A 13,509-nucleotide genomic window follows, 5' to 3' on the forward strand; every position below is an offset into this window, starting at 1 on the left:
TCCTCTCTCACCTTCCTCGCTTTTCCCTCCTTCCCCCCCTTCCCCTCTCGGCCGGCAGGTGAATCTGGAGAAGATGTGTCGCACCGTGGAGGACCAGGCCGCAGATTACCGGGCCAAGTTTGAGGAGACCCAGAGGACCCTCAATGACACCAACACACAGCGGGCCAAACTCCAGACGGAAAATGGTATAACACACATCGTTTTCCCACTCGCTTTCTGATTATTTACTTTCCTAGAGGGAACAAGCGCGATCTGTTCGTGCCCTGAGAACCCGCTGTCCTAGCTTGACTGCTGGTGATGGAATCACAGATTTAGGCAGCGATCCGATCGATCGCTGAGCTGAGAAGTCACGAGAACGACAGAGAAATCCAACCCGGAAATAAAACTGCACGAAAAACTTAACCGGAGCTCAAAACACTGCTGCTGCGAAGGAGGAAAAGGGGCGAGCCAAGGGCTGCCCCGACCTTAAGTGCCCCTAGGTCGGCCCGCCCCTGCTGCCAGCCGATTGGCTGAGGCTGCAGGAGATGAATAATAAAAGGGAATCCTTGGTTCCCGTGGGGCTGGCACCAGCCCCGCGAGAGTGTGTGTGGGCGGGGTCGTGAGCCCGCAACACCCCCCCTCCTAAATTCGGGAGTGGCTTTGTTGCCCCTCACTTTTTCTTGGGGCCCCTAACCAGGCCATGGCTTTAGGTGCCGTGGTGGGTGCTGTTCAGCCAATGTTCATCCTCCAGTCCATTTGGTTTCCATATGTGGAATGGAGAGTGGGCGGCCATCTTGGCCATCGCCTCAGGCCACGAAATGTCTTGGGCCCCGGACGGTCTGCATCAGCTCTGCAGAAGCAAACATGCCATCTTCCCTGCCCCTCAGGAGAACTCGCCCGCCAACTCGAAGAGAAGGAGGCACTCATTTCTCAGCTCACTCGAGGGAAGCAGTCGTACACCCAGCAAATGGAGGACTTGAAGAGGCAGCTGGAAGAGGAGGCGAAGGTAAAAGAGCCGTGAGAACTGTAGGTCTGAGGCAGAGGGACGCTGAGAGAAAGCAGAATGAGATAATCGCAGGAACTGTGGGTCAGGAATCAGAGCCTGAGGGAAATTCAGTGGAATATGAGAATCAGGGGGATTCAGGATTCAGAGGTTGCAGTGGGAGAAGGTATGAAGGAGGCACTGAGAGAGATCAACCAAATTTTCTCATGTCCGTCCTTCACTCAGGCCAAGAATGCTCTGGCGCATGCGCTGCAGTCGGCCCGCCATGACTGCGACCTTCTGAGGGAGCAGTATGAGGAAGAAGTAGAGGCCAAAGCGGAGCTCCAGCGCTCTCTGTCCAAGGCCAACTCCGAGGTGGCGCAGTGGAGGACCAAGTACGAAACTGACGCCATCCAGAGGACGGAGGAGCTGGAGGAGGCCAAGTAAGTGAGAAGGTCTGGAATGGATGTCTACCTCAGCCCTGCCAGCTCACAGGCCTGCCTGGCTCTTGTGGAATGGCGTGTGGGCTCAAGGGTCCAGGCGGAGATGGACAAGCCAAGGCATTTGAGCAGCAGGAGGCTCAGACCAAAGAAACAGGCCTGGCCTGACTGCTCTGATAGCCACACAGCCTCCTCTGGCCTGTCAGGGGTTTTGGCGGCTGCTGAAGCAGGTGGCCGGTTTTCTTTCCTACTCCTTCCCTTGGCCGGCACTCGAGGTGGGGATGTGGGCCCCCTCGGCAGCCTTTGGGGTCTGCTGTGGGCCTGACTCTCTCGCACACCACCACTGCCCCCCTTCCAGCCCTGCCCGTCCCCATCCCCCCAAAGCCCCACGGACATCGCTCTTCGGTTCCTCTAACGGCGAAGCTTTTGGCTCGGGTTATATTTTAAAATGGCAGCGTATAAGACGAGCAAAAAGCTTGTTGGTTGGAGGAGAAATCCCCCACTTAAACAAAACAAAACAAAAAAGGCGCTAAGGTAGGTTGAGGTAGGAGGAGCTGCTGTGTTGGTGGCCGGGGTGGGGGTTACATTCACTGTGCCCAACGAGGCCAAAAGAGCAGAGCTGGGGGTACGACACACAAGTTGTGGGCCTCGCCTGTGCAGCCACACTCTGCCCCCCTATGTTGACTGCTGTCCCAGGTAGAGCAGGGGTGCTCATGTGCCCCCCAGCAGCCTCTGTTCCTCCTCTCTCTGTGTGTGTATAAAACCCTCTGACTTCTGTATGGCTGGAGTGCAGCCTACAGTACAAAGGTAAGAATCGAAGCCATTGGCCCGTCTACTTTTGCCTCTGTCCCGAATCATTGGCATTCGGCCCTCGGATGGTTGGCCACAAGGGAATGTGGCCCCCGGACTGGGAAAAGAAAGGTCGCCCACCCCTGAGGTAAGACCATTGAGACAACTTCCTGGAGCGACCTGGCATGGTCATTGTGGAGGTCCATTTTCTCTCTGCTGTTCCTCCTCTCCCTCATCCGTAGACTGAGGAAGCAAGCCAGCCCCTCCTGCGGTAATAATTGATTCACTCCCCCCCCCCCAAAAAAACCTTGCATATCAGGAAGAAGCTGGCGCAGCGCCTCCAGGACGCCGAGGAGGCGGTGGAGGCCGTGAACGCCAAGTGCTCCTCCCTGGAGAAGACCAAGCACCGCCTGCAGAACGAGATCGAAGACCTCATGGTGGACGTGGAGCGCTCAAATGCGGCCGCAGCTGCCCTGGACAAGAAGCAGAGGAACTTTGACAAGGCGAGTGACTCAGCTGGGAGAAAGGGAAATGGGCGCAATTTCAGAGTGAAATAAGGGTCACGTCCTCCAGCTCAAGTTAGAGTTGTTGTTGTTTGCCCTCTTTCCCCTCCATCCCCTCAGATCCTCTCGGAGTGGAAGCAGAAATACGAGGAGACCCAGGCAGAGCTGGAGGCCTCTCAGAAGGAGTCCCGGGCGCTCAGCACCGAGCTCTTCAAGCTGAAGAACGCCTACGAGGAGTCTCTGGAGCACCTGGAGACCTTGAGGAGGGAGAACAAGAACTTACAGGGTGAGTTAGCGTGAGGACGAGGCCTTTGGCAAAGCCTTGCTGCTTCACAACCTATCCCTCACTTGAGCTTATCCTTCTCTCCGGTCTGAGCCAAGTCTCCCGCTTCCTCCTCTCTCCCCACAGAGGAGATTTCCGATCTCACTGAGCAGTTGGGCGAGGGGGGCAAGAGCATGCACGAACTAGAGAAGGTCCGGAAGCAGCTGGAGGCCGAGAAGATGGAGTTGCAGGCAGCTCTGGAAGAGGCTGAGGTGATACCAGACGCCGTTCTCCCTTAAACACCAACCTTCGCCCCTCCTTGTCCTCCTATCTGTGCTTCTGCTTCTTTTCTCTGCACCTCCTCTTCACTTCCGTCCCCCTCCCCTGTTTTAAATCATTTTAATCACCACAGTTTCCCCACACAAGGAACCCTGGCAGTTAAGAAATTCTTCCTAGCCCAACGGTCAGCTCCGCCATGAGGCAGGCTGGGAGGGGACAGTTTGGGGCACCAGGAAAGGAAAGCAAACAACCAGTTATTTCATTTATCATTGTTGTTTTACGGCAAGAGGCACCACTTGAAGTCTGGACCTCTGGGGGCCAAATAAGCTTTTCCTAACATTTCCTGCTCAGAGCTATGGGCCTTTATCTCTCTCTCCCTCCCTCCAGCCCGGAAATATCTGGAAACTGAGGTTCTGCACAAACAGTATAGCTCTATATTATTTTAATAGTGCCCACCGTATAACCAAGATCATCCATCATGTTTACAAAAAACTCTCACAGCACAAAGGTCCCCTGCAACATTAATTAAACTCTTCCTCCATTCTGGTTCTGTCCATTTCCCACCCCCATTCTGTACATCCTGACTGTGGGGTAAGTGATGAATTGCCCCTTATTTTGGCAACCTCTGCTCCTCACGTGGGGGGTGAGAACTATAATTGCCAGTTTACTTGTGTTGATATTTTTTTTCTTTATGTCTGTATAAACAGCATTTGTAGGCCCACTAGCACCCCAAGGTAGGGAACAGAAGCCAACAAGGAGCAATTCATCACTTATCTTCAGCCACATCCCAAAAGAAACCATAAAATGAGCAGAACTTGCAAACAGGAAGTGTTTAATTAAAGGCACAGTAGTCCTTAAAAGTTTCAACATTGCTTTGCCCCTCTGTACTTGGCAGGTTGGCATATCAGATGCATTTCATTGGCACAAATCAGGTCAGGGGGAAACCCAAGACGAAAATACTGGAATGCAGCGACTTGACATCAACATTGTCTTGAGGACTTTCCCATAAAAATAATGAGCAATTCTGGACAACAGGCCCAAAATATAAACAACTGTGTAACTGTTGACATGATAGAGCCCTGGCCCACCAGAAAGCAGCTGCCCTATCTGATAGAGTTTGAGTTGAGGAAGAAGCTGGATCTTGACACCATCAAACCTCCGGTCTTGTCTCCTCCTATTCTCCTTCCACTTCCTCCCTCATCCATTTGTCCTCTCGCTCTAACCCATCATTTCCTGACCTTCCAGGCCTCTCTGGAGCACGAGGAAGGCAAGATCCTGCGGGCCCAGCTGGAGTTCAACCAGATCAAGGCCGACATCGAGCGCAAGCTGGCCGAGAAGGACGAGGAGATGGAGCAGGCCAAGCGCAACCACTTGAGGATGGTGGACTCGCTCCAGGCCTCCCTCGACGCCGAGACCCGCAGCCGCAACGAGGCGCTGAGGGTCAAGAAGAAGATGGAGGGCGACCTCAACGAGATGGAGATCCAGCTCAGCCAAGCCAACCGGGTGGCAGCTGAGGCCCAGAAACACCTCAAGATTGCCCACACCCACCTCAAGGTAATGAGGCTTGAGGCCTTTGTCCCCCGCCTCAGTGGACCACAGGCTGAGGGGCTGGGAGGGGAGGTCCACACAGCCCCACACAAAAGGGCGGGGAGGTATTTATGAGGAGGTTTATACCTGCCATGGGAAGAAAGAGGCTTACTTTAATAATAATAATAATAATAATAATAATAATAATAATAATAATAATTTATTTATACCCCACCCATCTGGCTGAGTTTCCCCAGCCACTCTGGGTGGCTCCCAATCAAGTGTTAAAAACAATACAGCATTAAATATTAAAAACTTCCCTGAACAGGGCTGCCTTCAGATGTCTTTTAAAGATAGGCTAGCTGCTTATTTCCTTCACATCTGAAGGGAGGGCGCTCTACAGGGCGGGCGCCACCACCGAGAAGGCCCTCTGTCTGGTTCCCTGTAACCTCACTTCTCACAAAGAGGGAACCACCAGAAGGCCCTCGGAGCTGGACCTCAGGGTCTGGGCTGAACGATGGGGGTGGAGACGCTCCTTCAGGTATACAGGACCGAGGCCGTTTAGGGCTTTAAAGGTCAGCACCAACACTTTGAATTGTGCTCGGAAATTGTAATTGTACTTACAGCTTGAAACAATATAAGTGTGTGTGTGTGTGTGGTTGCCCAGGACAACCAGATCCAACTGGATGACGCCCTGCGAGCCAATGAAGACCTGAAGGAGAACATTGCCATAGTAGAGAGGCGGAACTCCCTGCTGCAGGCTGAGCTCGAAGAGCTACGCAGCGTGGTGGAGCAAACAGAGCGTGGCCGGAAACTCGCCGAGCAGGAGTTGATCGAGGCCAGCGAGCGGGTGCAGCTCCTCCACTCCCAGGTGAAGAGGGGATGACCCTGATTTCATATGTAAAAACAAACACTAATCTGAGGGGGCTGATACCTTCCCTTTGCAGAACGACAGTGCTGTTACTTGCAAAGACCAGGTGAGTCCCACAGTCTTGTGAACTTGGGTGCTCTTGCCATTGTGAGATCCTGTCCTTGGTTCATTTTCTGGACTACAGAATTCCTCTGCCTGAACCGAGACAACAACAACAACAACAATTTATTATTTGTTCCCCAGCCACTCTGGGCGGCTTCCACAGAGACCAAAATACACTAAAATGTCACACATTAAAAACTTCCCTGAACAGGTCTGCCTTAAGATGCCTTCTGAATGTCAGGTAGTTGTTTATCGCTTTGACATCTGGTGGGAGGGCGTTCCACAGGGCGGGCGCCACTACCGAGAAGGCCCTCTGCCTGGTTCCTTGTAGCTTTGCTTCTCGCAATGAGGGAACCGCCAGAAGGCCCTCGGCACTGGACCTCAGCATCCCGGCAGAACGATGGGGGTGGAGACCTGAGGTTTTCTGGAGTGTAGAGTCCCTGCCTATCTCCTCTCTTCCATCTCCTCCTCTTTGACTTCCCAGTGGGGTTTCCTGCCCCAGTCCTTCTCTCGCCCTTCCGCTTGCCAATTCCATTCCTGCCTGTCGCTCTCTCTCCCCTCCTTCCATCTTCTCATCTCCTTCATTGCCTCCATCTTTCACCCCTCAATTTAGCCTCCAGTGATAGCCTCTCCTCCTGCCCCTTCATCCTCATCTTCCTCTAGTTCGCAGCCTGCTACTGAAGCTCAGCCAGCTGCCACTTAATCCTCCAGCTGTGTTTGCTCCTCTATGTCTTCCTTGTCATTGCCTCTTCCCTTCCACTCCACCCAGATCACCCTCCAGTTGGTTTGTGGGACTGATGAAGCCACAGACGGGCAGCTGTGATAACCACTCCTGACTCCCAATTTCACATACCCAAGTAATGGATCTGAGCTGAATTGACCAGGAATGACTACTAGCCACTGTCTGAGGCAGTGTGCCTCTGAATCTGCCCATTACTAGGAATCACCAGTAGGTTGAGCCAACACCCTGCTTGCTGGCTTCTTATAATGGGCATCTGGTTGGCCGCTGTGAGAACAGAATGATGGACCAGGTGGACATTTGGCCTAATACGTTCCATGACGCTACTCCACCTTCTCTCATTCTGACTCACCCATCTCCCCTCAGAACACCAGCCTCATCAACCAGAAGAAGAAGATGGAGACTGACCTGTCCCAGCTTCAGTCGGAGGTGGAGGAGGCCATTCAGGAGTGCAGGAACGCTGAGGAGAAGGCCAAGAAGGCCATCACGGATGTGAGTACAAATCAGATCGTGGAAAGGTGGGGTCCACAACTGGCGACCCTAAAGCTTCGTTCTGCCCCTTCCCCTCCACCAATTGCCTGTCCTCGCAAGTATTGACCCTCTAGCCGTCTATCTTGTTCTGCTGGGATTTGCACAAGGCCAGTCAGGTTCAGGACCACAGACAGCTCCCAGTGGGCTCTGTTGGCTGAGCCATGAAAGATGATGTTGTCTCAGCAAATGACCGCCAACACCTGAAGGCTGAAGGGTCAGGAGTTTGGTGTAGCAGCGCCTGTTTAGAGAGGAGTATGGGCTCCTGGCCCCTTCACCTCCTCCCCTCGGGATTTTTAAGGCCAGCGTTGGGTTTGCCAGACTGAGGTAATTCTCTGCGTTCTCTCTGCTTCCTCTAGGCTGCCATGATGGCGGAGGAGCTGAAGAAGGAGCAGGACACCAGCGCTCACCTGGAGAGGATGAAGAAGAACATGGAGCAGACCATCAAGGACCTGCAGCTCCGGCTGGACGAGGCGGAACAGCTGGCCCTGAAGGGCGGCAAGAAGCAGCTGCAGAAGCTGGAGGCCCGAGTGCGGGAGCTGGAGAACGAGCTGGAGATGGAGCAGAAGCGCAATGCCGAGACCGTCAAGGGCATGCGCAAGTGCGAGAGGCGCATCAAGGAGCTCACCTACCAGGTGCGGGGGCTCAGGTGGCGTCCGTCTGGATGAGCTGGGGAAGCTGCGAGGCTATGCGGCAAAACCAATTATATGGGGATCAAGGTGCATCGTATCTTCTCTGAGCATAGAAGAGACCAGCGTGGAAAATACACAGGAGAGGCGTAGAGCAGAATTGGGACCCTTTCTCAGCTGGAGGACTGTATTCCATTATAAGGAACTTTTTTTCGGGGGGGTCACCTGCCAGGGGTGGGCAGGGCCAGGGGCAGCAGCTGGAACTCTCACCTTTTGCACTAGATCAGGGGTCAGCAACCTTTTTCAGCCATGGGCCAGTCCACCGTCCCTCAGACCATGTGGGGGGCCGGACTAAATTTTGAAAAAAAATATGAACGAATTCTTGTGCCCCACAACTAACCCAGAGATGCATTTTAAATAAAAGCACACATTCTACTCATGTAAAAACACCAGGCAGGCCCCACAAATAACCCAGAGATGCATTTTAAATAAAAGGACACCTTCTACTCATGTAAAAACACGCTGATTCCCGGAGAAGGTGATTGGGCCGCATCCGGCCCACGGGCCTTAGGTTGCCTACCCCTGCACTAGAGATTACATTGCCAAAGTCAGAGGTTTCTACACGTACATCTCTGTGCCCTCTCTCCCTCCAGGAAAACAGGAAGCATTATTAGAGATCAAGGAGACGTCTCAGCCAGGCCAAAGCCCTCAAGGGGTGTGGCTTGGGGAGGGACATAGCTAAGGGAGAGTCTCAAGGGTCAGATAGAGAGTTCTGGGGGCCACATCTGGATCCTCCCCCTTGTGGTAGAGGATCAGCAGGCTGGCTGTAGCCAGGTTTCATGTATCTGTTGCATTTACATTGTTAGAGACAATATAAATTCACATCTCGCCATTGCTTTATTACCTAATACTTTTGTTGTAGTTTTAGGACTACATGAACTGCTTTGGTGTTTTCTGTAAACAGAAAGCAGTATACGAACAAATGAAGTTTTGCAGAAATTCAAAATTTGGCCAAATTTCTTTATTTAAAAAAAAACCACTGCTGTTGTTTCTTTTTTTAAATCCCATGGATACTTTTAAAAGAAAGCAAATCTTAAGGCTAGTGGATGAATGCTAGAACCATAACACAAAGTATTCACTGGTGACATTTGATCCCATTTTGCAGTTTTGATTGTTTTAAAATTCCTAAATTAACTGATTTCCATAGTTTGGAAAGTCAAGGGAAATTCTGATCAGGAGACTGTGCAAAGTGCAAGCACATCTGAGTCAGGCTGGAGGTTCGCTGCATATGTATGCACACCAAAGATGATTTTACCCAGTGTTTTTTTCTGGGGGGACGTAGGGGGATGCATATCCCTAAACATTTTGTAAATCTTTGTACTTTTGTTCATTTACTGTATTTATTTTTCTCGATTTGAACTATAAAATGGTGATTTTCTTGAGTCAAAATGAGAGTACCCCTAAACATTTTTTAAGAAAGTTTTTACCTATAGAAAGTTACACATAGGGTTGGTTCAGCTGTAACTCCAAACTGTGATTTATGCCATCATTTACACACCAAACCTGCGTTCTAGGTTTACAGGCAAAATGGCTGTTTGTGCAGTTTCTTTCTTCTTTGAGAATTTCCTTACTCTATCCTAAACAGTAACCTCCAAGGGCAGGAGGAGCACTATTCCAAAACTCATTTTGTAAACTCAGATGTAATCCCAAAACACAGCCTGTCCAAAGTGCGGTTTGCAAACCAGCTTCAAAACTTGATTTCGGATCCTGGTTTGGTGGCTACTTGCAAACTATGGTTTGTCAGATGGCGTTAGTTTAAACCACGGTTTGGTGTTGCAAGCAAACCAATTTATGGAGAAACAGTTGTGGATGCCAAGTGACGGTTTCTCCTCCATTTTCCTTCCCATTTCTCCTCATCTGCAGACTGAGGAGGACAAGAAGAACTTGCTGAGGCTCCAGGATCTGGTGGACAAGTTGCAGCTGAAGGTCAAAGCCTACAAGAGACAGGCAGAGGAAGCTGTGAGTTCCTAGCTTCTCTCCACAGTTATCGGCCAGCCTTGTCAAAAACAATGGCTGCATAATAGCCACTAGGTCAAATTACAGCACCTTCCACAGCGCCTACTCCTTGGCAAATCAAGAAAAACTTTGCTAAACCTGAGCTGCCAGGATGCTTAGATTGAACTAAGGTTGCCTGATGCTTTGCAAGATACAGTTTGCTAGACAGTATAAACAACCAGCCATATGGTACTTGAGCTCCTTGCAGGATAAAACTTCCCTAAACCTGAGCAACTAGTGGCTCTCATTTTAAGTCTTCTGAACAAACTTTGCAAGACCTTAGCTGGCTTTTCATGATCAAGTTCTACAGGTCAGGTCGGGTGGGAGGTGATGAAATGATGCAGGTTGCGGTATTTTGGCAGAGGTAAAGGACGCACGCGGTTAATCTGGAAATCTCACACAGTCTGGTGAATTACCATATTTTTCGCTCCATAAGACACACTTTTTCCCTCCTAAAAAGTAAGGGGAAATGTGTGTGCGTCTTACGGAGCGAATGCAGGCGGGAGGCTCTGCTCAGCGCTCCCTTTAAAGAGCCGCGCGGAGCATGTGTGCGGTCTTGGGGGCTTTTCCGCAAGGTGGGAGAAGGAACTGACAGGCTGCCCTCTGTCCCTTCCCACACCTCCCGGAAAAGCCAGCAAGAGCCGCTCCCAGGCTCTGCTCAGCGCTCCCTTGTAAGGGCTCCCTTTTGTCTCTCATCCCGCTTTGCTGGGAAGCCAGAAGAAGAAGAGGCGCTGAGCAGCTATCGCTCTTGCTCTGCTGGCTTCTCAGCGAAGCGGGAGGAGGGACGGAAGGGTTTAAAGCAAGAAAAGCAAGATTCATGTTCTGCGCAGAATTTTTTTTTTCTTGCTTTCCTCCTCTAAAAACTAGGTGCGTCTTATGGTCAGGTGCGTCTTATGGAGCGAAAAATACAGTAACCACATGCCTTTTTCCCAGTTCCATCTCTCTTACAAGTGGATCAGTAAATACCTTCCGTTCTCCTCCCCAATGCTTGCAGTGGGTCACGCAAGTCTGATGAACACCACCCACTGTGGTGCCCTTAAGAACATAAGGAGATCCTGCTGGATCCTACTGGATCCGCAACTGGCACTCAGAAGCATTACTGCCTATGACTTTATTGCCCTCCCCTCCTTGAATTTGCCTAATCCTCTTTCAAACCCATCGAAGCAGGGGGCCATCGCTGCCTACCCTTTATTCTTTGCCAGGCAAAATTTCATAAACTTCTATGTCATCTCTTCCCAGTGTGCTTTCTCCAAAGTGTGGCCCAAGGGCCGCATGTGGCCCTCGAAGCCTTTTTTGGCACAGCTGACACCCAGCCCTTGTGCTGCCTTTCCAAAGCCACTGCAACCTTCCCTTATCGAGGAGTCTGGATCATTTTGCCTGCCCTTTTCTGAGCTTTCCCACCTTCTCTTCCCCTCTACCCCCTGCCCCACCCGCAGGAGGAGCAGGCCAACAGCAACCTGGCCAAGTTCCGGAAGGTTCAGCACGAGTTGGATGAGGCCGAGGAGCGGGCAGACATCGCCGAGTCCCAAGTCAACAAGCTGAAGGCCAAGACCCGCGATGTGGGAGGGAAGGTGAGTGTTAGGACCCCAACTTATCCTTTGTCCTGTTCACGCATCACACATTCAGCCAGGCCGCAATCTGTGTACACAAACAACTGAGCTGTGCACGTGACGTGCAATGCATGTACAGTCTGTGTACACAATTTATTATCATTTTGTTATTAAGTGCATTTATACCCCACCTTGGAGCTCAAGGTGGTCTATGCAGCTCTTCTCCCCCTCGTTTAATCTCCAACAACAGCCCTGTGAGGTAGGTTAGGCTGAGGGGCAGAGACTGACCCAAAGTCACCCAGTGAGCTTCACGGCCGAGCGGGGATTTCGAACCCGCATCTTCCAGGGCTTAGTCTGATGCTCTAACCTCCACAGTTCACTGAGCTGCACAAATCAACGTGTGTACGCCCTTTCACACAAACACTTGTGCATGTGTAGAGGCAGCTTGTACCTGGGTTCAGCATATTGTGTGAACAAGCCTTTGGCGTCTCCTTTCCATTCCAGTGAATCAGGCTGTGCATTTGCACTTAAGCTCCACACCCGGCACATTCACCCCCATCCCTCCCTCCCAAAATTCACAAAGGTAAAGTAACTTTTACTCAGAGTAGATCCACTGAAATTAATAGTCATGGTAATTCATTTCAACGGGTCTTCTCCGAGTCAAAAATGTTAACATATTGGAGAGCTGCTCCAAAATGTTGGGAGGTAGTTTTTGGTATGTTGGTGATGGCATTGGCATGAGCCAATAGACCCCCCCTGCTTAAACCTAGCTTTTCTCCAATACAACAAAAAGTTCCAGAATTGTTTAGGAGGTTTTTCCCTAGGGCATGAATACATATGCACGTTTTCATGGCAGCAAAGGTGATTTCAGAGCACATCTCCTACCCTTCTAAATGTTGCATCCTGCTTCTGTCTCCCTTGTTTTATTTCTGTGCTCATCATACTCTCCTCCTTTTAATTTTCCCCCCTTCATCCTTTCCTTCTATGCTTCTCTCTTCCAGAAACTTCATGATGAAGAGTGAGGAGGTTTTCAGATTCTCGGTTGAATTGAAAGGCTTTATCTCCAGCCCCTTTCACTGAATAAGATGTAGCATTAATATAATCCAATTAATAAAGTTGAACAGCAAATTTAATCCTGACATTGCTGTCCTCATCATGTGCTGCCCATTTGCTGAACAGAGAGAATAGGGTTGCTGCACTGTGCCACTGACAGCCTGGCAACAGGCAGAAATTAAACATGAATAGATTTTGAACATCACCTATTGAATGCCTGCCTGCCATGGAGATATTGAAAAAGCACAAGAATCTTCCCGGGGGGGGGGGGGAGGGCAACTCTTAACACAAAGCTGCCTCTCTCTCTCTCTCTCTCTCTGCTTCTTATGTTGCTGTTGAAAGAAGACTTTCATTATTCTATTAATGTGGAAATTGGTTTTCCAAACAACTGTGATAGCTTGAAGTTTTCTCAATAGCTTTCTCTGGCTCCTACTGGTGTCAGTTGTTCCCTCTCGTGGTCAAACTGAACATTGACAGGAGACGTCCCTGCCAGGATTTCCCCCTTCCTCCCACGCTCAGAAGTTAGAGCAGGGGTCAGCAAACTTTTTCAGCAGGGGGCTGGTCCACCGTCCCTCAGACCTTGTGGGGGGCCGGACTATATTTTGAAAAAACCCAAAAACAAACGAATTCCTATGCCCCACAAATAACCCAGAGATGCATTTTAAATAAAAGCACACATTCTATTCATGTGAAAACACGCTGATTCCTGGACCATCTGCAGGCCGGATTGAGAAGGCGATTGGGCTAGATCCGGCCCCCGGGCTTTAGTTTGCCTACCCATGAGTTAGAGTGTGAACATTATGTGGGGCCTCTTGCAGGCAATGGTTTCCAACTTAATACAGTGGTACCTCGGGTTACAGACGCTTCAGGTTACAGACTCTGCTAACCCAGAAATAGTACCTCAGGTTAAGAACTTTGCTTCAGGATGAGAACAGAAATCGCGTGGCGGTGGCACAGCAGCAGTGGGAGGCCCCATTAGCTAAAGTGGTGTCTCAGGTTAAGAACAGTTTCAGGTTAAGTACAGACCTCTGGAACGTAACTCAAGATACCATTGTACATGGACCTGTCCACCTTTTCATCCTGCCTTAGCATTATCTCATTTCATCTCTACCAAGAGACTATCCCCTCCACAACGCTCTGCTTCTCTTTTTCCTAGCCATCACCCTCCTTCCACACCTCTTTCTCAGCTCACACTTTTGGCACACTCCCTCAGATTCACAC

General features: G+C 50.6%; 1 protein-coding gene across 1 annotated transcript in view; it reads left to right on the plus strand.

The window, feature by feature from the left end:
- The window catches only part of LOC310746754 (myosin-6), a 50,209-nt gene extending 37,841 nt beyond the window's left edge, over nucleotides 1-12,368 (plus strand). The window contains exons 29-41 of the mRNA XM_083580749.1: nucleotides 59-185; nucleotides 867-985; nucleotides 1,208-1,404; nucleotides 2,510-2,693; nucleotides 2,814-2,979; nucleotides 3,103-3,227; nucleotides 4,480-4,788; nucleotides 5,429-5,632; nucleotides 6,840-6,965; nucleotides 7,361-7,636; nucleotides 9,554-9,649; nucleotides 11,122-11,256; nucleotides 12,237-12,368. Of these exons, the coding sequence (XP_083436875.1) occupies nucleotides 59-185; nucleotides 867-985; nucleotides 1,208-1,404; nucleotides 2,510-2,693; nucleotides 2,814-2,979; nucleotides 3,103-3,227; nucleotides 4,480-4,788; nucleotides 5,429-5,632; nucleotides 6,840-6,965; nucleotides 7,361-7,636; nucleotides 9,554-9,649; nucleotides 11,122-11,256; nucleotides 12,237-12,257 (2,085 nt within the window). The 3' untranslated portion in view covers nucleotides 12,258-12,368. The remainder of the gene's footprint in view (nucleotides 1-58; nucleotides 186-866; nucleotides 986-1,207; nucleotides 1,405-2,509; nucleotides 2,694-2,813; nucleotides 2,980-3,102; nucleotides 3,228-4,479; nucleotides 4,789-5,428; nucleotides 5,633-6,839; nucleotides 6,966-7,360; nucleotides 7,637-9,553; nucleotides 9,650-11,121; nucleotides 11,257-12,236) is intronic.
- The last annotated feature ends 1,141 nt before the right edge of the window (nucleotides 12,369-13,509 follow it).

This window comes from Podarcis filfolensis (genome assembly GCF_964270895.1).
Source record: "Podarcis filfolensis genome assembly, chromosome: 13".
Lineage (NCBI taxonomy): Eukaryota > Metazoa > Chordata > Lepidosauria > Squamata > Lacertidae > Podarcis > Podarcis filfolensis.